This window comes from Nuphar pumila, unplaced genomic scaffold, assembly GCF_984573655.1.
Source record: "Nuphar pumila unplaced genomic scaffold, dmNupPumi1.hap1.1 HAP1_SCAFFOLD_508, whole genome shotgun sequence".
NCBI classification, from domain to species: Eukaryota; Viridiplantae; Streptophyta; class Magnoliopsida; order Nymphaeales; family Nymphaeaceae; genus Nuphar; species Nuphar pumila.
In genome coordinates, this window is record NW_028323379.1 from 5,129 (window position 1) to 32,287 (window position 27,159).

Consider the following 27,159-nt stretch of genomic DNA (forward strand, 5'->3'; position numbering starts at 1 on the left):
CTGAGGGTCCACCCTGCGATGGTGTGAGCAAGTCAGGCTGGTCCACGTACACTTGCCTCGGGTGATGGTATGGTTGTTATGCAGTATCTTGTTGCCAATTGGTTGCCAATGTCCATGTGAACAAGGTAGTGTTCAGAAACAATGTCATAACATCATTTGAACAAGCGCAAAAACAAGACAGCACAGACAGAAAAGGAACAACACACTCACGTCATACATACATCATAATTACACCAAATAGGTAAGGCGGGAACGGCATAGGCCGAAGATGATGATGATGATGTGTGCAGGTTGCCTAGCTGTACTGTTTCGAACGTGAATACTTGGTTGCTTCTAGTGATGTAGCTATAATTGCTGTATCATCTGTGAAGTGAAATGATGATCATCACATGAACAGCTAGACTAGCGGTAACATTATTTCATGTCGGCGGTACATCACATACATGAGAAGAGGGCAGGAAGTAGCACAACGCATTCATGTGAACACGGTCGGTAAAATATCATCAGCCAGGGATCATCCAGGGATGCTCGCATCCCTGTACCCCATCTTGTACACGACCGATTCGGCTCTGACTTGGTATGCGTGTGACTGAAGAGATATCGTCCTACAAGGGCTGCCCAAGCAACAGATTTCCATCAGGAACATTACGCTTGTTGAGCTTGCACCCAACAAGTGAGTGCCAGCGTGCCATAAGAGCGAGTGCCACACGTGGACGTAGACGTAGAGAAGCATGCTCACCTGTAGATCCACATGTTGCGAGTCAGCTGCGACTTCCCCCCCATGCGGCCAGCCATCCGCTTGCCAGGAAGAACGCGGGCTTGGCCTTGTGCGCCGATGGACCCTGGGGATCTATGAGCCAGGGACACACCGTGGCTCCTGCCCTGACCTTTGAAACCCCACCGCTTCATGACTCCCTGGAATCCCTTTCCCTTGGTGATGCCTGTCACATCCACATAGTGACCGGCAATGAAATGTGCCACGTTTAAGCTCGTGCCGACCGGAAGCAATGCATCCGGGGAAACTTTGAACTCGGCCTGCACGCATTGTGCAATCTCTTCTTCAGAAATGTCCCTGATACTGGTTCTCGCAGGCAACTAGCCCACTCCACGTACGACGGTCACATTTCACATATCTCTTTGGCTCACTTGACAGGAGAGGTACGCGGGTAATGAGCAGTGCTCGCTTGCAGGGCAAGGGGGCATGCCATGTAATGAAGTTGTCAAAGCCTCATGAAATGTCACCTGCAGCGTTCATCTTGGTGTGCGCTTCTTCCGGGTTGGTTCGAGTCGTTTTGTGGTGCCACATCAGCAATCATGCATGCAGTTGTGGAGACAGGCGGTCCATGCTCACTGGCTTCTCATCAGTCAGCTCAGTAGCGCACCAATTTGCTCTTGAAGGGGAGTTCGTGCTTTACAAACGTGCCGATTTGACAAGGATGCAACCGCTTTGCTTTCTTGCTCCCACAGCCGATTTGTAGGGCTGTCGTCACATCAAAGGGTTGTGCTTTCACTTGAGTTACCTGCAACAGACAGATGCCAGATACATTTCTGCATAATCAAAGCGTTTACTCCAACGCTATGTGGCTGTTTTGATGCATTTGCCGGATGGGACTTGCCGTCCTGATACAGTTGCTGGAACCAGGGACGGGTGACAACTAAGCGAGTAACGTCAAGAATCACGGAATGTCCTCGCATTCTTCATAAAAGGAACAACTCGGACGTTCACCAGCAACCCATTATCGTGATCACCAAGCACCCGAATCATCCCAACCAATCCGAGGAACATCGATGAACAATTGCGAAAAAATCCCGCACCTGATTGTCATCGAACCACAGGATCGTGTAAGGAGTCAAGACGCCATGTTCGTCCCATTCACTGACCATCCCAGCCTTCACTGCAATCAGACCCGTTCTGACGCTCCCAGGACTGATAGGCCTAGGTTCGAGCGGCAGTATCAGATCACGTATACTATCTGGCACATCCATACGCAGGTTGCGCAATACGGGAGATTGTGGACGCCGAATACGAGACCATTCGTCTCTAGAATGGAGGCCATCAGTTTGCGATGATGTGCTAGGGGTGACTGCTCAGACGGCTGCTGGCCACGGCTGCTTGCTGATCGCTGTGCCGCACCAGCACTGCAGGCAGCTGTAACTAGATCAAAGCCCAATGCTGATTGTACCTGAGTACATGTTCTAAAACAATTCCTCAGCATGACGGAGGGCAGTCAGATAAAACACCACAAACACATGTATATTGTTGATTGCCACACTGTTGAGAAATATTCGAACAGTCTAACAGAAGCAATGTGTGGCGGTCTGTTTGCCGGTGTGCTTGTGCGCGTCCGTTGTCTTTGATTGAGCGCTGTGACTCAGCCCAGCCAAGCTCCATTTATTTTCTGACGATTACTCCCTGAACTAAAACTGCGTCGGCAATGGCGTGCGTCCAAAGCAGTACCACAGCTACATCAAATACAACATGCAAAAAAATCATTATGTTTTGCTTGTGTCATTTGTTGATTTCTGGTCGATTAAAAGCATTTGGATGTGTAAACTTGGCTCGACAGGATTGAAGATACATCACCGATACCTTGCCATCGTCCAGGTCGTAAAACAGCGATTTCACCTACATTACATGTCATTGAATCTGTATTAGGGTGTAACTGGGCTTTTTGGTTTATGCAAAGGACACTTCGTTGTGCACGTGGTGGTGGCACTACCCAGCTGACGGTTGGTTAGCAGCGTACAGCCTTGCTTCCGTACACGAACGAAGTCTCGATAACGATGACAACCAAATTTGGAGACTTCCTCGAACCCGTGTTCAACTGTAGGGGTGATGTCTATGCCGATCGAGTGAAACCTAGCGCTAGGGACCTTGGTTTAAATTTCAAGGCTACGGTAGGGAAAAGGGGCAAGGTACCGCCCCCTACCACAATTTGTCATTAATCACGCTACTATATGCTATATATTCAGACAGTCATTGGGGACGTCCCCGTTGCCTGGATTTCACTGCATCGAAGCTTGTCAGGTCTATGCTCATTATCGGACTGTTCAATCGCGTGGAGCTGTAGGTAAGCCAATGCGCAAGAGCACCCGGATGCCGATGCCACATCATGATACATACGTGTCAAGTCATTTTCAATTCGGGTCGCGTTTACAGAGGCAGGCGTTTGTAACCAGCGACGCCACCTGCAGAACAACGATGCGACATTCGACGGGAAGCTGAAAATTCTCTACGAGGGTGAAAAGTTCGTGGACTCTTCCAGGTAAGTTACGAAGTGTGCACTTCTGGTGCAAGGTAGTCGCACCCGAGCATGAAGTGTGACAGCACTGATCACTGTCTGGTGAGCAGGAGGAAGTTATTGGCAAATGCAGAGAAGAAAAAGGGCACGGTCAGTGAAAATCCGTTCAAGATGACCAATCCACAGAAAAAATCAACTGGACTTGGCGACTTTCAGGGGACATTTGGTGGCAAGGTGGAGTACATAGCGGTATGCCCCCCCTTGGTCATTCCAGCTTGTCACAAGGCGAGCCGTGACAGTAGAGGTGCTCACAAAGCGTTTCCACGGAGAGTTTTCACAACGACATATCAAGTGGAACAATCTAGTCACTTCCGAGATGCGCTTGCTGGTCCTTGGCAGCACAGGGTATATCCTTGGGTGGGTTGACAGCGGAGGGAGTCTCCGTGAGCTCATGACGTGTGGGCCTCATGCTCATTGCTTCCGGCATTGGTTGGAGACCTAAACATAGCCGAAGCTTAGATAATGTCCAACACAATTGCAATGAAGTGGGTGTGCAGGGTCAAGGCAATGACCCCTTGTTGGGTGCGTTCAGCTTGGGTTTGTCGCTTTTTGATGCGGATTCGAGGATGGGACTTGATATCCTGTGCAGCCATTTGCACATGGATATCTGCCTGTCCATGACGCTGACAGCTTTGGCGAAGCGTTTGCTCCCGCAGATAAAACTCAAGGAAGCTATGGAAATGATGATTTGACGCCACTGCTGCACAGCACTTCGTTTGTGACCACCTACAAAGTGCTTGCATACATGTTGTGAAATGAACAAAGTTCTGTAAGGGCAGGTGGAGCTTTCTGCCTGTGGCTTGATACTACTCATGAGCGTAAAGACTACATTTCATTCAACTGAGTAATGGCGTCGTGTCAGAGGCCTGCCACATTGTGGACGTCTTGAGGACAGCTTCTATCCTCGGGATACTTCTGTGGAATTGTCGCTTGCATGTCCAGCAGCCATGCTCATCTTGCGTTTTCGTGTCACCGTCCCCTAGGATGAGCGCACACGCTTGACGAGCCAGAGCCTTGGTACAAGCTATGGCAACAACATGCCATTTACACTCGCATACCATTTCTACGCAACGTAATTGCATACTTCAGCGTAGATCTCCAGTTCACCTCAAGAAGCACCAACTCTGTGCCAAGTGCAAGCTGCAAAGCTGAGGCAGATATCCATGCAGGGTCATCCTGATGTTAAGAAGATCAAGGGTGAGTATCCAGAGCTCAAACCCAACTTCTACACGAGCCATCCAAGAAGGGGTCTTATGGCTACACAAAAACCACCCTGTCAGAGAGAGCCGCATGTGGCGGCATCGAGGGGGAATATACATATCAAGCCGACCCATACAACAGGGCTGAAGTTCTTGCCAAAGAGGAGAGAAAGAAGTTTCCCAACGTGTCCGATACTCCCTTCCGACCCTCTCACCCGCCCAGGAAAGGATCCTATGGTTACGCAAAGACCAACCTTGGAAACAAGGCTCAGGGCTGCATTGGCGAGTTTGCTTACATGCCGCTTGGCGACGCAGGGCCTCAGCGCACAGGTGCACACTTCGAGGTGCCTTTTGTCCCCTCGAGAGTCCCTCGCAAGGGTTACAACTGCACATGAACAAATACCCTGTTTATGAAGCGGACCCCGATCAGATTAAGCATGACGCCAGGTGTATCGCCAAGAAGTTGGAGATGGCGGCGATGGCCTCCAGCAACCCCTTCCGGCCCAGCAACGTTCCTAAGACAGCTGCCACCAGGTCTGTCATGAGAATGAATCTGTAATGAATGCAAAGCCCTGCAAGGCGCATGTGCACAGCGTGCAGGTGTTTCGTCATAGCTGATTGATTGCGAAAGCTAACCAGTGCTTGTTGGTGGAGCAGTATGAACGGAGGAATGTGATAACATGAGCCACAATGATTTAAAGCCTGCATCACACAGCCGGTACGAGCATTTCAAGCAAACAGAAAGTGAAGTGTGCCGCCCTTTGGTGACAATGTCATGACCCTCGTTGACACGTCACCAGGCTAGAAGAAAGTAAGGAAAACTTCACTACAACGGTATGCAAAATCACTCTCCATGGTGCATTGCCTCATGGTGCAACCGAAGAAAGAGAGGCCAACGTTGCATAGAGGCATGCCAAATCTGTGACATCAACAGCACTAAGATACAAGAAGAAACTACTAGCCTGGCCTGTAGGCTCGAACAATCGCAACTTCTGTCATCATTTGCGTATGAGCTCAATCAACGATAAATGTGGCCGGCACACGTCCGCGCTTTTTAGCGGGGCCACGAGCTGGAGTCGATGCTCCCACTGAAGCTTGACTCGCAAGCTGTGTGCCCTGAACGTGTTCAACAGTAGTGAGGGTGGTCTGTGAATCGGCACTCGGGTCGTTGCGGCCCCTTGCTCTTTGAGTCGCTCGTGATTTCAATGGCGCTGCCAACGTCGCCAAGAGCTCCTCTGCTTCGTCCACTGCAACTCGAGGAGGAGCTTTTGGTGCAAGTCTTCTGGAGCCTCTGTTCTGGGTGCCTGACTTGCCAGCAGTCGGCATAGTCCACATCTCCTCCTCAGCCGCCCTCACCTTTTCCTCTTCCTCTTGTTCCCTGCAGGCGCAACAAGATGGTCATCACGCTGTGTCAAGGGGGAGACACCTACTATAAAAACGGTCTTTCACGGCAAGCACAGAAGTTGACGTGGCTCTTCTTTCTGTTGTGGTCTGAGTTTGGGTTTCGAAACCCCCACGGGTGTTCAGGGTTAGAATATCACCCCAGATAGGGGCAAACAGGTCCCAACAGTGACACGTACCGCAAAAGAGCTTGATGTTCCTCGGCATTGAGTCGCAGTTGAGATGACTCCATAATCGTGGGAACGAAGCTGGATGCCACTTCGCCTCGCTTTTTGAATCGTTTGAAGTTCACGGCACCCTGACAGCCTTCCAGATGTCCAGTGTCCTCTGCCCTGGAGACAAGCAGCGGAATGACGACAATCTCAGGGGCGCTAACAGGTTCCTCATCTGAATGATGGCAGTCTTCATCCATTTCATCATGCTCAGTTGCCGTCGCCAAGCGAACCCCTTTGACATGCCAATCAGACGGCGGGGGAGTTCCCAGCGTGTTCTGTCGCTTTGAAGCAGGCTCGACACAAGAGAGGCACCCACTAGCACTTCTTTTATTCATTTTCTTGGGTCGACGTAAGGATGGAGCAATCTTGGCCTGTACTGTGCCTGACATACGTGTGCGCACCCCACTAGCATACAGGAGCATCGGGGTTCGTGACAAAAAGTATACCGTATCCGTACGTGAACGCTGGCCCTTCGTATCGGCGCTTGACCCACTTCACACGCACCTCATCGGCGCAGGCCATGCATGGACCATGGCATGGCAGACCATGACAACGCATGCCAAGTCATTTCATGACACGCCCTTAGACAGTCTATAGATCGATGGATCGGAGGCCATCATTTCGTTAATGGCAGAACGCAGTTGAGATAGCAGCAAGAACCAACAGCAAGATATGACAATGCTGTTATTGTAACAAGGCAGTCCGTGTGTGCAATGCTCTTATCTTTGAATAATAAACGCTCAGGTGTGGACAGCGCAAGGCGCCCTGGCACGTTGGGGCGGTCATGGTATACCAACGCATACGCAGGACCAGTGGTTATGGGTTCCGCGCAAGTAGCACCAAAAATCGCGCCTGTTGGCCGCAGAAGAGCTGGGCTACACAAGATTACTCGAATCCGCACTGTCCACATGAGGACAGCAACCCGGCAGTGGTTCGGGCAACCCACTACAGGTGGTCAGTGTTACCATCACCGGGCATGCAGCCTTTCGCAACTGTCACTGGGTCTTTGAAGAATACCATGCAAATTCTCGAGAGACTCATTGCAACAGATACATTGGTTGAACCCTTACCTGGCCTCTTCACAAGATTTTTTGTGCAGGCGTGTCAATTCAAACATTGCAGAATTGTGTGTTGTGCAGACGGAGGATGCAGGTGTGTCAAGGAGAGTAAAAAACCCAACAGCCATGGCCCTCTGCCAAGTATTCTGCAACAGACGCATGCATGTGTCATCCAAAGCGTGCCATGCTTCCAATTGCTTCAACGGAACTGTGCATATCTATTGGGGGCGACTCGCATTGCAAGCTCACCCATGCCACTCTGGCCACCAACGTCAAGCATGGAGCTGATACTGAGATTGCTTCGCATGTACAGTGCATCACTGCAGCGCACTGCAATCCGTTAAGGGACTTTAATCAGATCACATTCCACAACAGGAGGGACGGTGCTTCCTGCATTGTAACACAGAGCAAGATTGGTGCGCAAATGCAAACAACAGAGGTTTGCACCAGGTGCGCTGATTCTACCTGACACTTGACCGACAGCCAACAGGAACTATAAGCAGCACCAAGCGCTGCTGTCACAGAAAATTTAATAAGGGTACAGGTGCGCTCTCATCATAGGAGGGATACGAGTTGAAGGCAAAGAGAGAATTTGCATTTCTGTCACATGTATATGGACCATCAACTGGAAACGCTACTTCAGGTATGCCTGCGTGCGGTGGCATTGATTTGGCATGGTGCTTGCTCTTCGTGCGCAGCCCAAATATTCTGCACATCACACTATCCAAAAAAAAGCAACCTACTTTTGATTGATCCAGAGGCATCCTTCACCTCCTCTGAGGCGCACATAATCGCATGATTGGTAGTTGAGTCGGGAGCGAGGTTGGAAGCTACATTTGAGCATGATACGCCTCATCTTAGAAAGCCATAGCACGCTCAGTGCTAAGCACACGAAGCCTTCAAGCCTTTCTTGAAGCCGTTCTTTCTATGTCACACTATTTCACCATCGCCGAGAAGCTGGACTCCATGTAGTGGATTTCTAAGCAGGATTTCTAAGTGCATGGGCGACAGACCGCCTACAACTTGCTGACCAGGTTCTGCCGAGCATGAACCTCAGCAAGCGTGAGGCCGCCCTGGGAGCGCGGCATGAGCTCCGCATTACCCACATCTCGCATGTAGGCGCCAAATTTACCAAGGATCTCGAACAGGGTGGGGTACGACGCGTATTGGATTCCGCGTTTGACGGACTCCTCCTCCACAATCTTGCTGATAGCAGGGTAGTGCATGAACGAGATCGCAGGGAAGAGGTGGTGCTCGATCTGCAAGTTGAGGCCGCCGGTGAAGAAGTTGCCGATGACGCCGCCCCAGTTTGCGGACGTCAAGACCTGCTGCACGGCCCAGTCGCGCGTGTCGTATGGCACGCTGAGGTTCTCGGTTGTCGGGTTGGTGGTGCCGAGTTCGTTGACAGGCTTGGCTTCTGCAATGTTGTGGCTGACTGCAAATGTGGACGCCAGCACGACCCCCTGGGTGCAGATGTACGCGGCTGCAGCGGGGAGAGTTGCGGACCAGCCGTGCAGAGCAGCAGGGATGAAGAGAAGGATGGAGTAGTGCGCGAGCTTGCCCATGAGCACTGTGGCCTTCTCAAAGTTTGAGGCGCCGTAGAGAGTGGCACCTGGCGTCCGGTTGTCTAGCAAGGACTTGATGTCCGACACCTGAAATCCGAGCTGGAGCAGCGGGAAGGTGAACCACATGTAGATGTGTTGGTACTTGTGGTACCAGGCCGGTGGCAGGCGGGGGTCAAAGCGCAGCACGGGGAATGCCGAGAAGACATCCTCATCGAGCGCATCGTCATTGCAGTGAATGTGGTGTGACACCTGCAGCAGCGAAAAACTGCTGAAGGTATCTGCAACGGAGGCTAGAGCGCCGCGTGGAGATTTCAGCATACGTATTCAGCCGCGCACGTGCGCATCCTGATACAAGGAGTCACATCGTCGCAGAGAACATATTTGTGCTGTGTTACAATCTGAAACATCGTATTTCGTGTTTCAAAATCATTGAACTGGGTCTTGCGCCATGCAGTGCCATTAGCGTTTGCATGCTTGGCGAGGCGCGTTTACAGATCTGCAAGGGCATGACAACGTGAAGGCGGATAACACTCACCTGGTGATGGTAACGCCACATTAGAGAAGAACCCCCGATCAGATCATCACACAAGCCGAGGGCGTTGTTCACTAAGGGGTTGGTTGACATTGCTCCATGGTTTCCACAGTGTTGAACAGTCAAACCTATCCAAGCACCACCTAGACCAAGCATGAAGCCGGTCAGGATGTTGGGAGAGGTTGTGTACAGGCTTGCTGCGACGGCAAAGTATCCTAAAATGGTGAAGATTGCCCATTCGTTGCCTGAGCGGTGAGCGCCCTTCCCCTCCGCCCCCTTGAAAATCTGCACGTCTCGCGATGTTTGAGATTCAATTGAAGGCTGCAGATGTGTCACGATTGAAGAAAGCAGCGAAATTCATGCACCATCAGAGACATCATCTAGATAATTATGCCCTGTAATGCGCTTGGGGTCGCTTGGCATTATGCTGGTAGTCGAGCATAATGCCACGCATTTCAAGTTACCAATGTCCATGTGGATGCAGTAGTGCACGACACCACAGACACATCGGTCATGCAACTATTGCTCATATTGGCTGCTGGGCATGATCGGGAAGGACCGATCGGTCGTGCATCATGCGGAGCGAAGCACGTGCTACTTGTTGCTGTTGCATCCTTCAAGTAAAGTATGAAGGTGCAGCAAGTACGCGAGCACGCCAGAATCCATGGCCGCACACCTCACTGCGGACACGTTCTCGAATAGCGTTGTAAAGCTCCGAGTCATTTGGTCGGGGAGAAAGAGGGACGGCTTCAACTGGGAAGCCTTCGAGCACCGGCAGCCTCCTGAGCTGAGCCGCAGCAACATCTGGGCGCAGGTGGTACGATTCAAACAGGGCCGTGCAATCTCGCCCAACAGACAGGTTCAACAGCCATTTGCCTGCACACCAGGTCCATCCATGTTATGTACGAAACACCGATGTAAGGTTGAGAAAATTGTGTGATGGACATCACACTTTCTAGGGGCCAGGCGTTTTTGGCTCAGGACAGACCAAACCCCAAGCGTGGCGGTGGTGCTTGTCACTGAAGTGAAGTTAATGCAGCAGTAGCTTACTGAGTTTTGAAACAAATCAACACAGGTCCTGTGCAACGTCAATGCACTCGGATGTTCACGAGTATCTCCTGAATTTTCTTGCCGGATCGAAGTATCTCTAGATACGGCGACAAACTCGTTTGAGTCGTCCCTCGGTACGATCACAAATAGCGGCATGCTTGTAAATAAATCACTTTCCTTGATTTCGGTCGCACTGAGGCACATAAAACGTGCCCTGGCCGCATGCGGGAGGCTGTGATAGGGTGCCGACTGAATTGGTAGGCAAAATTGCCACCATCATCTGTCACTTGTTGATCGAGGTATCATGAACACAAAATGGTTAAACCGAAACCCACAGGTTTGCCCCTCCTCTGGTTTACGTCGTAGCACGGATGTTGGAAACAAAAGCACAGGCAAAAGGGATAATCCGTAAATCGAACACCCGCCGTTCGCATATACGTCCCCCCGACCTCGCCCCAGTCTATCCACAGTGACCTCACTGTGCTCTGAAAGTCTTCCCTGGCTGTGCTACAGGCATGCTAAGGCATGCTCTACTTGTGTCGTACTCCATGGTGTCCATTTCTCATTTACAACGATGCATGACACGTATTTCGGTACAGCGACATATTCCAGGACCCCTAAATCATGTCATGCGGTGCCTCATTCCACAACATCTCTGCACACAGCCTGTGTTACAATGTGGTCCATGACGTGGATGGTAATTCCTTGTTTGGCACATCTTGGTCATTCGTATCATGCCTCTATTGAATGCATTTGGACTACCGTGGCAAGGCTAATCAATCCAGGGCGCTTCTGCTGGTGGATCTTGTATGTCAGGACCAGGGTTCTCTTTACCTCAGTCTAGGCAACAATTGGACAGCGTGACAAATGACCAAAAAACGGTGCCGCTGTCAGTGAACAATCATGCACTTTCGTGTTTGCATTGAAAACGCAGGTTGGATGCGTAGCGGTGCGCAGCAGAGGAGAAGTTGTACACTTTCGTGCTAAGAGAGGGTTTGCTTGTGGGTTTTCTCATGGGTTTAAACTACAGTTACACTCGTTGGCAAGGATGCGGCAACGACAACTAGAATGACGTTTGTTATTGCCCAAGCCTGCAGTCGAGTTGCCTTGCCAAGCTGAGCATGACTGCGTGACGGATCATGCCTGGGCCATATCTCGAAATATGACAGGGTGCATGTTTCAGCGTTGCACTAGAATAGAAAAGCCCGACGGGCACTTCGTAGCACTGCGCAGCGCAGCAGGCACTTTTTGTACGATTGCCATGTGTTGCATTGACAACGGTTGCGGACTTTGACTGTGCAGCGTTGCGAAATTCTCCACTTGATGTCTAGGCTAGAGTATTTGAACTCAGCATGCACAATGTCCATGTGGATGCGGTAGTGTTGTAAAAAGATACATCAGCATGTCTTGCTAGCAGGGGCAATAACATGCATGTGGGCGCACCAGCTGGATGCCTCTCCATGAATGCTGTCAAATCATAGGCTACGCCACGGTACACTGTCCACTTGTACTTTGTCCATTTTGCGTCCTCCCAGGGATCCTCCAAGACAGGCTGCGTTGCCAAGTCGCTGTTGTCGTCAGCATGTATGGCGACTTCGCGGTCCACTTGAGCCACGTGAGTGTACATTTGGCGAGAGTTCTGAAGCACATGCACTAACCAGTCAGCTCCTTCGATACGCCAAGTGATGTAATTTGCCTCAGGTCCCTGTGTCAGGTGATGATACGGGTTGCAATGATTCCAAGTAGTACTTACCGTTAACAATGTCTGTGTGGATGTGGTAAGTTCCTGATAGATCCTGACTCTGTCCTGGCTGTCCAGACGATATTGTGGCCTGCTGCAATCTGGCATGCACCGAGTCTGACATCGCATTCATATTGCCCTTGCTATGGAAAGTTTCCGTTCGTTACGAATCGACAGTGTCAGATATGTGTCCTTGAGCATTCAGCAGCAATGCTTCGGGACACACATCTCGTATCACAATCTCTGGATGATTTGGGGAGGCTGCCCAGAATGTCTATTGAAAGCTACAACTATGATGGAGCCTGGCAAACACAGCTCAGACGCCGTGGCAGGAGTCACTGGCAATGAGTCGAGGTGTGGAAAAGCGTATACACATTCCATGGTTGCCAGTAGATCACAGATTTTGAAGCTCACCTTGCAACTGAAAGGGCGGGACACCGGCCTGAGGGAAAGGCTGGACATGCAGCCTGTCCGGCGAACAGTCATCCTGCAAGGTTGCACAACATGAGTCTCACAATAATCACTTACACATCGATGGCGTGGTTAACGCAAACAGGAAACCCAGACAGTGCAATCTCCAATCATTCTTGCAACTCGCATCCCGAGTTGGGACCTGCCGATTCTAGATCTACAGTGCAATGCAGGTTGCATGCACTCACAGCAGAACAGGAACGATCTGAGGGTGATTGCATTGCGAAAGAAAAAGGAGAGATGACCCCAAAACCGTTTCAATTGGCTCAATCACTGCTTTGAAATGTCTCCAGCAGGGCGCTGGCCACAAATACGAAAGCTTGTAAAATGAACAAAGTCGTCTTGTTTATTTCTTTCAATTACAACAATTGTTTTAATTCAGGCGTACACATGCTTACGTCTACACTCCCGAATGAGTTAAGTGACGCCAATGTCGCTAGGGTGGAGTCGCGTACTCGGTTGACCTCTGTGAGCCCCAAGTACAGTACCGGCGAACCAACACGCAGGTCAGGTGCTCACTACCACAAACACATATCCTGGAAGCTTTAAAGATAGCGGAGCTCACTGATGCGTGCGAAAGGCATAGTGCCCAAGCTCCACTACATCGAGGTGCGCCTTGGGAACTCCGCATCGCCAAGCCGTCTTACCTAAGTTACTATGTCAACCTTGCATGGTACCTTGGTCACATTGTGCGACAGCGTTTGCGCATGTCAATTTGCTGTGACAGCCGCAAGAATGCGATCAAACTGTGATCCAATGTAACTCGCAGATCAGTCACATTGCGCTTGCTTTCAGCTTACGACGCGACCCAGAAAGCATATTGTCATTACTGTTCACTCCATTCCTCAGCTTTAAATGGCGGACTGCATTTACAGGCAGCATGCACGCAGCCGACCCAAGCGAGTACTGCAGATATGGTCGTTGTCCCCAAAGCGCTTTTGCGGGCCCAACAGCTCACAACTAGCAAGGAATCAATATTACAATAATGAGAAAGCACGTTTACAGCGTATGGCGCTGCGTACCTGCCGAACATCCTGAACCTTGGACGAACCCAGGGCCTGATATACTACTTCACCCTCACTCCCCTTGCACCAGAGAGAACGCACGACGTACACTCAGGGTAGTGGAAACGTGGCTCGAACCTTTGGAGATTGAGGGCGTATAGGAGCGTTTGTCGCACACATGAAGGTTTGATGCACGAGGACTGAATTGTTGACAGAATGAACCTCAAGGCAAGTCAGCAAAGCGTGGTCACGTGGAGTCCACGTGGTAGAAGCCAGGGCCTATCGCAGGTTCAGATATTTGAAGCTTGCGGTCCAGGTATCCGGAGTCGCTGAACAGTGCACGGTGGCTTTGACGCCACGTCCCTTTGCGGGATGTAAGTAGGTGTGCATATCAGGCTTGTGCGTCATACTGTCAAAGGAGAACAGGAGAAGACCCAACATTGCCCTTGCCCGAAGTCGCTCGAGATGCATACAGGGTTCTAAGATCCTCGTAGCAGCACCATCAGCTGGCATTGACTTGTGTTCACCCGCACGTGCTTGGTGCATGTCACTGCATGGGGCATTACACTTTGCATTTGTACGATGCAGATGTTGTCACAAAATGAAACGTGTTTGTTGAGTAGAAGAGCTGCAATCTAGCCTACCTAATTATCGAAGATGACATCCAATCGAGCATTACTGATGTCAACTTTGAAATTGGTCTTAGATGCGTTCAACCACGACAAGTTGCCTCTCACCGGAGTAATGCGCTTTGCGTTGCCCATCCCAAGCTTCAACACAGCCCAAGACATTACCAGCTTCGTGGCCAGCACACGTGGTGAAGGTACTAGTACCCTCAACTGCAATCGAGACAATCAAGCCCCGTCACAATGGTTATAAACACAACACGAGCTGATGCCTATCTCTGGATGCAGTGGTTATATTATCACGGAACAGCATCTCGATGAACACCCACCTGAAGTGCAAAATGCATGTTCTTGCCTTGTGCAAGAATCCATTCCCGGGACTATGAACGGATGGAGCTCACTACAGGATGCCCAGGCAACTCTGTGCAGGAAAGAGGACCTCAGGGTCATCTCACTTAGCATGGGTATTGTGGGGGCGCAGGAAAGAATGGAAAACGAATGGCAATGCAATGGGACGAGAACATCCCTGTGGCCCAAAGAATCAGCAGAAGTTGACGCCCGAAAGGGAGAGTGCGAGGTGGTCAATCCTGTCATGCCCTGGCGGCTCTCAGCTTGTGACATCTAAGTGCTGATGCAGAGGGGCTGTCCATCGTTGAGAGGTTGAACGAACAAAGAGAGTTTCTACTTCAGACCGGACCGCTAGATGACGAACCCTCGCCAAGAACGGTGTGTGTTGCACTCACACTCCACGATGTGTGCTGCCATAATATAGCTGATAAGCGCCTTGGGCACAGTCGATACAGTTCAACACACGGCTCCAGCAAGGGCTTGATTTTCAGGAGACTTTGCCCCAGTTTGCTAGTCGGGCACCTGGCCTCAAGCACTGTCCCTGGTGGATCCCTGGTGGATCCCTGGTGGATGACCCAGGCGCAAGCCCTAAGCCCTTTGGGCAGGCTGATAGGGACGGCGATTGTGTCGCCTTGTGGACGTTGGCGAAAATCTGACTGATATTTTCTTTTGCTTTTATCATCAGCGCACCTGATATTTGCGGGGGGCAATCAATCAATTCAATACAACTATTCTCCTGAGAGCGAGCGCGGTGCACAAATGCGGCGCAGGCGCTGGCGGGGTGGCACCTTATCCAGCAGAAATATGCGAGGCGAGCATTCACCCCCTTCGCGGCTGCCCAGGCCCTTGAAGATGCGGCACTCCACGTGCACTCCATAGCAGCTCCCCCCAAGGCAACCTGGTGGCTGGATGAGGATGATCCAGCAGAGCCGCTCGAGCGAGCCATAGCCTGCGTATCACACCTGGACAGCATCGCGCAGAGCGTTCGTATCAGCCACCCTGACCTGTTTCCCGAGTTTAACAGGTCCTCGCAGCTGGAGCTGGCTAGCACGAGCCAGATGGAGGCTATTGCTGGAGCGCTCTCTGTGAGTCAGCGCTTCCGGCAGGAGCCGTTTGAATGGGTGCATGACGGCTTCAAGCCCTTACTGCTTCCCGATGTTGTAATCACTCGGTATGCTCCGCAAAGTGTCCGATGCCTGGTCCATGGTACCTTCAGTGCAAGCTCACGCTGTGGTGCATATTGCTCTCACGTCATCCAGCCCTCCTCTATCTCTTGCAGAGCTATACAAGTACTCTGTGGCCCGCCGTTCATTGCACAGAGCTTTCTCCCTTGCTCTAGCCATGTTGGCCTTTGAAGCGCTCACGCAGGGTTTTGTTGACCACGACCTCGTGGGGTGCTGTTCAGACGCCCCCCTCTGCTGCGCCTGCCTCTGCGGTGCCTTTCTGGCTGTGCAGAAATGCATCGCAGCAAACTGCTTGCTCCTCTGCAGCAATGCTAAAAACCGCATGGGAAAACAAAGTACCTCTGCGATTGTGCGTTCCAGGTTCAAAGCATCAACAAAAGGAGTTCAGCTGTTCACCCTTACTCTGTTCTACCGTCTTCTCAGGCTCATGCAGCGTTCGTCTAATGATATTTGACACTGTTGTCCAATGTACACGGTAATTGTGTGCTCAAGCAGGTAAGCATGAGCCTGCTCTTTAATCTGCATAATGGAGTCGTGTCACTGTGTAGGAAAGGCATGTCTGTGTCACTCGTCACATTGACGTTGTGTGTCATGCGGCGGCTTGGCGTCACGGCCGTCCCGTGTTTCAGCGACCACACAGGTATGCTTTCGTGTCCGTGTTGCGGACGGTATCCCTCCATTATTCGGGTGACAACTCATCAGCAAACAGTATGGCAGTGCCGCTACAAATTCATTTACATACTGAAATTTATTGTGTGTCCATCCATGATGGCATCACTCCCGACTTTTTCCACTTCTCTTTAGATATCTCTTGAGATAGTTCTAGTTACATGATTCCCAAGATCACGGTATGTTTCCTGTTGTCCGACCCAAACTTAAGTAGAAGTCAAAGGTTTACCACTGGAATTTTCAGGACTCTCGGACGCAAAAGTCCTTACGTAACAGTTACATGGGCCTACCTTGCTTGTCAAGCGCTCCTAGTGTTGTGGGCGTGACTGTGCACGACATTAGGTGTCATATCCCTTCTTCCGCTGGCCAGTTGTCTCAAGGTGCTGCTGTTGCAACGTAGGCACATCTCACGCCCTCTCAGACCAGCTCGCTCAGCTCCATGTGGGACGCCAACTAGCTACCACGCCCACGCCCGTGGACATTGTGCTGTGTGGAGGCAGCGAAGCGGAACCATGTGCGCTCTGCCCTGTCTTGTTCAAACTTGAGAATGTCACCAACCAGGACTCCTCAAGTTTCTGCTGAACCTGCTGTAGCCACGGTGAATTGGCTGTGATGAATAACTGCACCTTCTTAGCTGCCAACAACTTGCACGAAAGAATGTGGAAGTTTTCCGCACAAAGTCGCACAAAGTCGGCAAGCTATCTGGGTACAAGTGAACCTTGAAATGCATGTCCTTGGGACGATATCTTGCTGGTGCAAGCAAGTCCGTGTCTGGTTCTGAAGCATCCTTGGCAATATCCGCCTCAGGTGATGGCAAGTTACCAGCAGCTGCGAATACATAAATAAATAAATAAATAAATAAATAAATATGGCACCAGCAGCTGTGAACAGTTATTGGGAATGGCGGTGCCACAATGTGTAGGGCGATGCACACTTTCCTCTACACTCGCTCTCGTTCATCTGCGTTATCGATTATTCTTGTTTGTCTTCCATTCTGGCAAGAGCTAGCATTTCTTCGCGTACCTGGCAGGCTAAAGAAGGGGATGTGAGGACACCTCAGAGACATCCATGTTCGCTTCGATGCCTTTCAATTACCTGAACTATGACGAGGTTTATGTGTCCGATGAATCATCCAAATGTGTACAATTGCGTGTTTACCATTGCAGGTATCATGGATCCCTGTGCCAAGAAGGGAATGTGGGTTGTCAGCGCGTCGTCAGATGATGCACGGAAGTATGCATCGTTTTCCCTTACGCACCAGTGGAGCGCAAGTGAAGTTTTCAGATTATGGGCAGAGCACGCCAAAACCATGATCATGGCCTGTCAAAGGCGAGGCCAGAGTGACGATGTCAGTAGCTGGATGTACCAGCATGCTGCGCTAGATCCATTCAGCGCCGATTTTCCAGGCGTTCTGAAGGAATGACTATCGCACATGCCTACCACGGACGGCGTAGGCAGCCATGTGTGATGCCACGCTGGTTAGAAATCAGCGTGCACCACAGTTGGAGAGCAATAGGCATATGTCTTGCAATTGGCAAAGTCTTATCTGCCTGGTGAGGGGGTTTGACGTATCAATCGGATTGGTTTCTTGCGTTTTAATTGCATGGCAACTCAATATCACTGAGTAGATCATGGTGCTGGGACTGGCCTAACCTGGTATCTCTCCTTTTCACGTTTTCAACATTACGATATGTACAAGTGCCGGTTAAAATGGCGAAATGGCACACGATTCCATCAAGATCATCTTTATGGTGAGAAGTTCTAGGAAGGAACCCTTTATTAGATCATTTCCTGGTCACAGGAGGTTGTCAATGATTGAAAGGATGACATGCAGCACATAGCAATTGAGACTGGCATACTTTGGACGTTTGAGCACCTGAACGTGCACAACACAAATGAATCGCAGTGCACAAGGTCAATCACCACTGGATGGACAAATTGTCATGGATCATTTTGCGAATAATCAGCTGTCCTCGAGCCTATCTCCTACACCCAATAGCGGCGAAGGCTGGCGCTCAGTTACGAAGAGCCAACAATTCTCAAGCCTTCTTGAAGTGCTCTGGTGTACTCATTGATGGCGTGTACGATGGCTTCATCTTCTTGTACACGTTCGCTGACCTCTGAGCTGAGTTTCGATCTCAAGGTTGAAACTTCCTCCAGCACTTGCGAGTTGAACTGGTCATCTTTCATCGAGCGGGTTCCAATAAACTCGTGCAACTCCCCCCCGATCTCATTTATGGCTTGTTCCCGGCATTGCTTCTCGCAGTCAATGCGTTCGTTGATCTTGTAGAGATCCTCACCAATTCTGCATGCTCAAACCCGTACGTTGAAGGCTACAGTTCACAAGCCACAAGCCCAGCTCAAGAAAGCTATGGGACCACGTTGAAGCTACTCAGGCAATGCTCGTGGATTCCGCAACATCTTCGCTAATATGGTGCATGTTGAGACTGCCAGATGATGCGACGTGCGCCTTTGACCTGGAACAGCAGGCAGATGATACATAACTTCTGAGATGGGGCACCCGCAACTGCACGAAAACAAGATTCCGCTATGCGTCATGCCCCCTTCAATTTTCAAAGTCTTGCAGAGATCTCGAAGAAATTTCAGCTGATGCCATGAACCAAACAGCGCGTTGGCTAGCGCGTACCTTTTGAGAGACTCTCGCTCCTGTTCGAGGCGCGCAAATCGCTCGTCCTCGATCGCAGCCACGCTCTCGTCCAGGCGTGCACACAAGCTAGAACCAACGTGGTCAATGTCGGCATGACGCTGCTCTCGCTCCTCTGTGATGGCCACATTGATCTCATTGATTGTGCGCCCAAGATGGTCCAGGCTGCCCCTGAGCGACATCTGCAGCTCCTTGAATTGCGTTGCCATCCTCTCGCCCAGTTTTACAAGCTCGGAGTCGATGTGATTCTGAAGTGACCGGTCTGCTTCGAACCGCCTAGCGACTTCTGCCTGCAAGAGCAGCATGTTGATGGGCCTCCTTTTCCTGAGAGTTGCACATTGACCGAGGTGGTGTGGACGAGAGTGACCGCAGAGAGCTGGCAGGCAGCGCAAAAGCGAGGTGAGAAGCATCTGGATGAGGCCTCTGCTGGGTAACCTCTTTCATGATTACGCCAGGGAGCGATTTATCACTTTGTGTATCTCCCTGTATGTTGCAGTAGCGTTGCCACGGCCCTACAAAATGCCTCAGAATCAAATTGGATGAGCTCTCGCCCTCGGCCGCTCTGGGAGCCTTAGCTGGTAGACGGTTCACGAAATGCCGTCATGTTGGCCGCTTTCATCCTCTGCGTCACACGCACTTGCCAGCAGGCCCAGCTTTGAAATTGCCAGGCAACTCAACACAGATAAAATTTACTGCAGAGAGCACCACGCGGTGATCTCACAGTGCTGCTTCTTCACCAGGAAATCTCTGCTGGTAACGCCTGCAACAGCGTGTCAGGTCATCTACCATTGGTCTGAAGGTAGGTGCAAGGTTGTCAGCTGGCACAATTATATGAAGCTATCGGAGCCCACCTGAAGGTTGCTCTCCACTGAGTCCAGCTTTTCCTTCAGAGCTGCGTATTTTTCGTTCTCTGATAAACGCTTGTGCTGCATGAACCCCACTGTCAGACAGATAATGACGCTGGAACGCTCTTTTGCATGCACAGGCAGGGTTTGCAGGAACCAGCCACACAGGTCATGACAGAGCACCGCGTAGAAGCCACAGGAGCAAGCCGACGGTGCCTTTGCGCACCTGCTTCTCGCTCTCCAGGTCTGAGTAAAGAGAGGTAAATTTGCCAGAGACGTGGTCCAGCTTGTTTGTTACCTGAACTGCATGGCACAACCCAAAAACATAAGAAAGCTTGCTAAGACGGGACGTCACGGTAACAGGGTATGTTGACGATCTGATGTGCACTAAAACGGGTATGGCGGTCTTGCTGTGGATGCGCGAAGGCACCCAGGTGCATACAACGGGTGAAACTTGGTGTCCTGTTTTGGACGCTGCTTCGCAGCTCGAGATGCGAGAACTGTGCAACGAAAGTGCCACGACAAGCATGTCATCGCTTGCGAGATGATGTTCATGTATCGTACTTGAGAAACACCGAACCCTCGAAACAGAGGCAAGGGATGCTTAGGGGGAAGCGATTAGTGACAGGTGTGATGCCAAGTCCTGATGCAGAAAGGCCCAGAATGCCATATGCTTACAATCGCCTCTTCAGAGCCCACAATATGAAGCAGAGAACGTACGTCCTCTCGGCGAGTAGCAGTAGCGGTCCGGACTAGAGGTTCCATGTCTGTGGTCCGTGGTTCTTGGGACCTTTATCGATCCTGTCGAACCTGAAGAAAAGCCGGCCATCAGAGGCTGAAGCCATGGCGTACAAAATTCATACTCAAAGCTTGAAACTCATGCTATGCGTACCGTATCTCTCAGTTCCAGGAGAATAAGGCATGGTGTTTCCGCACGCTTGTCAAGAAGAAGACATGGGGTCACAGAAGCATGAGTGTTATCAACGTCGTCACTCCCTACTAGAAATAGACGACGAGCAAAAGCAACGATTGCGGACAGATATACTGTCGTGTACCACAAAGGGACTCAAGTGAGCGAGGAAAGGTACCGCTGTCAGGGTTAAATAGCATTGAGGCGCATCCTCGATAGCTGCCCTCGCGAGGACTCAAGTCTAGAGTCAAGACCGTATTCACAGCATTGGAAAATATCCAAGGGACAAACAGATTTAGATGTTGATGGCGTTTTGTTTGATTGTGGTAATGTGACGATTCTGTTCGCCTCAACCTGGAACCTGGTTGTTGAGTGGACTCTTCGCAATGCCGACATGCGTGCGCAAGGGTTGTCAAGTTTTCAAGGTCTTTGAAGCCTTACTGCTAGGCACCGCATCGAACGGACGACGTTGCATATCTAGCCATGAGTTCCGCAGTTGCGTGATTCATATTTATGTTTGCAAGCTGTGGTGTGCCACTGCTCGTGCTAGCGAAAACGCGCCACACCGTGTGGCTTCCCAACGGTTCGAATTTTGACAAAAAGGAAAAGTGCCGAAACACAAGACGAGACTGGGCAGCACATGCACCATTCGATAGCGCATGAGCTCAGTATCTCAGGACACGGTCTAAAAAACAGAACAAGACATTGAAGACCAGCAAGAATTCACAACGCTTGGCCTGTTCTCGTTCAGACGAGAACTTGGGAAACATGGCCGATCGGACGAACGTAGGACACATTATAAACTTCGGGGCTGGATGATTGGCAATGGCTCTCCTTACTTGGTAGTTGTGACAGGATTGTAGCGCAAAATCCAGGGGTGCTGAAGCACAGTGTCGAGCGAAATTCGATTGGCAGGCTCCTTCACCAGCAAGCGTCTGATGAGATCTTTGGCCTCGTTGGAGACCTGCAAACGCAAGTGTCATCAGGCGCTACCTTGGGTTTTGATTGCACTGTCTGGTGAAGACCGATGGTTGTTAGCATGACTTGAAATCGGAATTGAATACGCCAGCGCAAAGAAGGCGCAATTTAAGATGGGCGAGACAGCCAGAGCTGGTCTGTTGGAACAACTTGATGATGTCGCGCCGGTGTTAGATCGCCGTCCCACACCAGCAGATGGCAAGAAAAGGACAGGACATTCACTCTACACTATACATGCTGAGCTTGCCCCTCCAATGCTTTGTCAGAGTGGAGAGCGGACCTGAGGGCTGAGGGGAAAGCGAATGTCTACCCTCCTGATGCGGTCATATGTCCCAACCGTGTCCCTCGCTTCGAAGGGAGGGGAGCCGATCAGAAACTCGTAGCACAGGACGCCCAGGCACCACAGGTCCACATTACAGTCGTGGTCCTTCTTATCCACCATCTCTGGAGGCAAGTAATCCAGGGTACCACAGAGAGTGTAGCGGCGGCTCGAAGGCGCGTGAACAGACCACCCAAAGTCTGCGATCTTGACCTCCCCGTTCGCCCCAATCAGCAGGTTCTCTGGCTTGATATCCCTGCAATCGGCCGCAGTATAACTCAACGAGTCCACTGGACAGACAGAAATCGTGGCAGGTGGCACACCATCAAGGCCTTGGTTGAGGCGAGAGACAATCCATCCAGAGATGGTCGGAAACAAAAGTTACCCTTCTGCCAACAGGCGCATCCTAGTTCAAAATACAAGTATGCATGCTGTGCCTGGCTGGTTCCTTCCTGTGCCTGCCAGGTCATATGATGGCAACGTTGCTTGCCCCATTTGCAAATGTTGTCTTGCCCACACCTGTGAATGACGAACTTCTTGTGGCAGTGGATTAGTGCTCTGGTAAGCTGAGCAATGTACTGAGCTGAGATCTCCTCTGCGAAGTGATGCTCTCGCTGCAGGACTTTGTACACTTCGCCTCCTGGAGCGAACTCTAGGATGAGATAGATTTTGTCGCTGTCGTAGAAATAACCATAGAGTCTGAGGATGTTTGGGTGACGCAAATGGGCCTGAATCTCGATTTCCCTTCTCAGCTGGTTCTCCATGTTAGACTTCTGCAGTTGGGCTTTATGGAGCACCTGCATTAGTCTCCATGTCAGCCAAACAGTAGCAGAACAGGCAGCCTGTGGCTGGGATATGCACCAATCAATTCAAACCTTCTCTCGCTTCATGCTCATTGACTAGTTAGCTTTGAAATACAGCAGTCTCGTCCATCGCACAGTGTCAGGTCCACATCCCATCGATGTTAACTTCAACAGAAAGATAACTTGCCACTCCACAGGATGATCGACGTGTTACCATCAACAAACGACACAGCCAAATTTATCGACATTCCTGCGACCTACATGCTACGTTCCTCACGTGGTCGCTGGTAACACTTGAAAACCAGACAAACTCTGCGATGCCTGAATTTCCAAACCAAAGGAATGAACAGCATGTTGGATCACGCCGATAAGTGATTGATGAGCATTTACAACTTTGCAGTATGTTTGCCAGGATGGTTCCGTGCCTTCAACGCCACTATAAACTCGCTCTTCTTTTCTCTCACCACGTAGACGTTCCCAAAGCGACCCGCGCCAGCTTGTTGCCGATGTCGAAATCGTTCATACACCACTGCTTCTTTGTAGAGGACACAGATGCTTGGTTTTCCTTACCGGTGGCCTCCGGTGCGTCCGTGTGCAAAGCTCGACCTGTTGCTAATGTGCTGGCCATGATTGGCTACGTGCAGTACCCTCCCGAACAACTTATGAAATGATATGTAACATATGATGCTACTGAAGAAGGAAACTCAATATCGATGAAGTTGGAGCACGCCACAGCTTAGGAAGTAGGCAGTACCGCGTCATATGGCCCAAACAAAACACAACAAGAGCACCAGTTATGAAGACGCATGGCAAAGCAGTGAATATCATGTCCTGCCAAGCTTTGCCGAAAGTGGGTGGGACTAGAATCGCAGGGACCCTAACAGGGTTGATTCGGTCGTCAGCTACGCTTCGAGAGCGCTACGTGCTGCAATTCAAAGGGCATCGTGCACGTTTGCCGTAACGCCCTTCCAAGCTAGCCACCTCAAAAGCATGCATTGCGGACTGCCTTTAATTTAGATTACTTAAGCACCCTCACTGCAAACCGTGTACCTGACGATCAAACCTCTACCTGACACTAGAACAATTGAACAAGACCAGCCTGACAAGGCCCCATTGGTACAGATATTGGCAGTTACATGAACAGTGATTGCCTGAGCACGCAGAAATCATCAAGACAGTTGTACTGCCTGCTTACGGGGAAGGTTCAAGCCCAACCTGCCATCCTCACGCGGGCAGTGGGACACAATTGGTTATTTGCATGATTGTGTTTTCCATCAGCGCCACTGTCCCATACAGCACCAAGGCAGAGGTTAGGATTGAGCCGGATCTGGATCGCAACCCATTCTATTACAGTGATAGGAAAGACACTAAGACATATGTGAAACGCAAAAGAAGGCAAGTGCAGCACACTTCGCAGAACAAGGGCTTTTCTATCTGCTCGGACCGGAAATAGGAAGCTTTCTAAAAAACAACGAAGCCTGCAGCTGCAATGTGTTGGCCTGCGTGGCAGATGGATTTGGTGGATGAATTTTGCACGGCTGCTGCTCCTGCTGCTTATCATTCTGACAGCAGCACACGCATGACTTCAAACAGCATGGTCCAAATGCTGGATGCGAAGTCCACAGCCGCAATTTCATCTGCTTGCCATACTAGCATTGGTGGAATTGTAGCGCAGTATCCAAGGATGCCGCAACACCTCGTCCAGCATGATTCGATTGGAGGGCTCTTTGACCAGCAACCGTTTGATGAGATCCTTGGCTTCATCCGACACCTGCATGCATGCACTCCGCACATGGCAAACAGAGTCTCGTATCACATCTGAATATAACGCTGTCACTTTGAGATGACAGTAACACACAGAAATAGCTGACAGTGGCCATTCAATCCAGTACCTCGTTCACAAAAAAAGGGGACCTAACGCTTCATGAGCCTGGGCAGAGTTCTCGCCTGCAAAACGATCTTGATTCTGACCAGCTGCGCCCTGGTCACTTCTAATTGTTGCTGCGTATGCAACAGTCACGCTTCGTGGTCTTAGGTATCCGGAAATATTGTCGGCAAAGAATGGGTTTCGGCATTGGGATGCATCTATCAGCAGAGGTCAATGTTTGCACGTGCGCGCATGTATGCACTAATTGCAGGCGACGCTGACCTCGGAGACGCCAGCATAGCCAATAATCAGCAGGATCAGCAGAACCCTGTTGAGGGAGTGGCCAGAACACTGTCTGCCGTTCCTGCACACTGCTTTCCCCTATGTCGTCGCTCCCGCACGCATGAGCAACAGGGCTGCGTGGCAAACGTTTGTTGTGGGCCACCCGCTTATTCCTTGCAGTTACCCCAGAGTCTATGTCTGCATTGCCTGACGTAGCAACTTGGTGACGTGCCTGTGTTTGATTTCTGCCCCCGCACTGGAGACACTTTGTCTTTGGGTGAACTTGATGCTTGTTTTGGGATTTGCTTGAGCGGCACTTGCCGCCTGTCCCCCAGTTACCCCTGGGCATGAGGCTGAAGCCCCTTGCGTACGCCCCGCTCGCCAACGACGGGGGCGGCACGGCATGATAACCGAATGATTGATTGATTGATCGATTTATTTAGTACAGCTGTTTCCTGCAGGCTCCAGCGGGCACAGACAAGGACATGCTTGGATGCCATTGCATGGCGAATTGCATGGAGGGAGAACAAACCTGAGGCTTGGAGGGAAACTGGATGTCGACTCTTCGGATGCGGTCGTACGTGGCGATCGTGTCTCTTGCCTCAAAGGGAGGGGAGCCGATCAGGAACTCGTAGCACAGCACGCCCAGGCACCACAGGTCCACGTTGGTGTCGTGATCTTTCTTCTCCACCATTTCGGGGGGCAGATAGTCCAGTGTGCCGCAAACGGTGTGCGGCGGCTCGATGGCGCGTGAACTGACCACCCAAAGTCAGCAATCCTCACCTCGCCGTCCTCCCCAAGCAGAAGGTTTTCTGGCTTGATGTCCCTGAAAATATCCCGACTGTCGGGCGAATCTATGACACGCATCACATGCGGATCTACCACATTACCGCATCCACAAGGACATTGGCCACTCCAAGTACTACTTGGGGATGATGATGATGATGATGAATCCTTTTCACTTTTTCACTTATCACTACGAATGTGCTATCTTTGTTGCTTGTTGTCTTTTTCCTGCCATTATCTATGTGATGCAATGATCTATCTTTTTACAACATACTGCATTTACAACACTTTCGCAGGGGATCAGGCAATGAATTGCAGAAACGCATGGCCATCGCACAAGGATTGTATCATCCACATATTCCCATTGCGGAATCTCTGCCAAACCCCATTTTGCGGGTACGAGGTATAATCACATATGACAGTTCAGCAATCTCAGCAAGCATGCTTATCTGTATAACAATGTAGAATTTGTTGTGAAACTCGGGGTTCCATTGCTCAAGATAAGCAAGAAGCCTGTGAACTTGACGGAAGGCGACGAACATACCGGTGGATGACGTATTTTTTGTGGCAGTGTATGAGAGCTTTGGTGAGCTGTGCGATGTACTTTGCTGACACGTCTTCGGTGAAGTGATGTTCGCGTTGCAGAATTTTGTATACCTCACCTCCTGGAGCGAACTCTAGGATCAGGTAAATCCTCTCGTTGTCATAGAAGAAGCCGTACAATCTAAGGATGTTGGGATGGCGCAAATTGGCTTGAATCTCAATTTCTCGTCTCAACTGGTACTCCATATTTGACTTTTGAAGTTGTGATTTGTACAGCACCTGCATGTTCACTTCTTTCACGTTCAGCTTGGTTTAGGAGAAGTTCTAATGTGCACAGTTGTGGTGAGTACTGCGTGGTGAACATGTTCCCATTTACGCGTGTGCTCCAGGGCTCCAGTGGCACGCCTTGTTTTCAGCGTGTGTCAACAAAGTTGGTCAAGGCCGTCCAGGTAAAATCTAGTCTCTTTCGACCAGGCAGCAAACCATAGGCAGGGCTCCAGCGCCTGAGATCAAGGAGCCAGCTAACACGAACCTTCATGGCCGCTATGAAGTCGCTCCGTTTCTCTCGCACGAGGTAAACATTGCCGAAACGACCACGTCCCAGCTTGTTTCCAATGTCGAAATCGTCTAAACACCATCTTTTTTTCGTTGACGTGGACAGATTTTGATTCTCCTTCTCTGAAACTTCGGGCATGCTGGCCAGGCTGCGACTTGATGGCACGGGCACCTCCATGCTCCTCGTTCCACGTGCTATACCAAGTACATTTTTGCTAACCTCCATGTGTGAATGTGAAAC

At 50.7% G+C, this 27,159-nt stretch overlaps 2 protein-coding genes and 3 pseudogenes across 2 annotated transcripts; all 5 read right to left on the minus strand.

Moving 5' to 3' along the window:
* Positions 1-735: 735 nt before the first annotated feature.
* Positions 736-1,986, minus strand: LOC149810118 (large ribosomal subunit protein uL3m pseudogene; annotated as a pseudogene).
* A 6,205-nt stretch (positions 1,987-8,191) lies between these two features.
* Positions 8,192-12,171, minus strand: LOC149810119 (acyl-lipid (7-3)-desaturase, chloroplastic-like). The gene is made up of 5 exons (XM_089994414.1): positions 12,076-12,171; positions 11,766-11,961; positions 9,949-10,148; positions 9,276-9,557; positions 8,192-8,989 (listed from the first exon to the last, which is right to left on the minus strand). The coding sequence occupies exons 1-5, from the start codon at positions 12,169-12,171 to the stop codon at positions 8,192-8,194; spliced, it is 1,572 nt and encodes a 523-aa protein (XP_089850540.1).
* A 6,213-nt stretch (positions 12,172-18,384) lies between these two features.
* Positions 18,385-20,720, minus strand: LOC149810120 (SF-assemblin-like). Its single transcript, XM_089994415.1, has 6 exons — positions 20,666-20,720; positions 20,102-20,178; positions 19,882-19,956; positions 19,013-19,320; positions 18,758-18,892; positions 18,385-18,670 (listed from the first exon to the last, which is right to left on the minus strand). Exons 1-6 carry the CDS (start codon positions 20,718-20,720, stop codon positions 18,385-18,387), a joined length of 936 nt encoding a protein of 311 aa, XP_089850541.1.
* A 900-nt stretch (positions 20,721-21,620) lies between these two features.
* On the minus strand, positions 21,621-23,513 carry LOC149810121 (serine/threonine-protein kinase Aurora-2-like; annotated as a pseudogene).
* Positions 23,514-23,907: 394 nt separating this feature from the next.
* LOC149810122 (serine/threonine-protein kinase Aurora-2-like) lies at positions 23,908-27,144 on the minus strand (annotated as a pseudogene).
* Positions 27,145-27,159: the final 15 nt, after the last annotated feature.

Excerpts from the sequence above, each read along its gene's own strand:
- LOC149810119 (XM_089994414.1), bottom strand. The coding sequence starts at position 12,171 with ATGCCAGATTGCAGCAGGCCACAATATCGTCTGGACAGCCAGGACAGA. Across the intron at positions 9,558-9,948 it reads GAGAACGTGTCCGCAGTGAG|ATTTTCAAGGGGGCGGAGGG; the intron begins GTGTGCGGCCAT and ends CGAGACGTGCAG. Across the intron at positions 8,990-9,275 it reads TGTGGCGTTACCATCACCAG|GTGTCACACCACATTCACTG; the intron begins GTGAGTGTTATC and ends TCGCTGCTGCAG.
- LOC149810120 (XM_089994415.1), bottom strand. The coding sequence starts at position 20,720 with ATGGCTTCAGCCTCTGATGGCCGGCTTTTCTTCAGGTTCGACAGGATC. Across the intron at positions 19,957-20,101 it reads ACCTGGAGAGCGAGAAGCAG|CACAAGCGTTTATCAGAGAA; the intron begins GTGCGCAAAGGC and ends GGGTTCATGCAG. Across the intron at positions 18,893-19,012 it reads GAGCGAGAGTCTCTCAAAAG|TTGCGGGTGCCCCATCTCAG; the intron begins GTACGCGCTAGC and ends GTTTTCGTGCAG.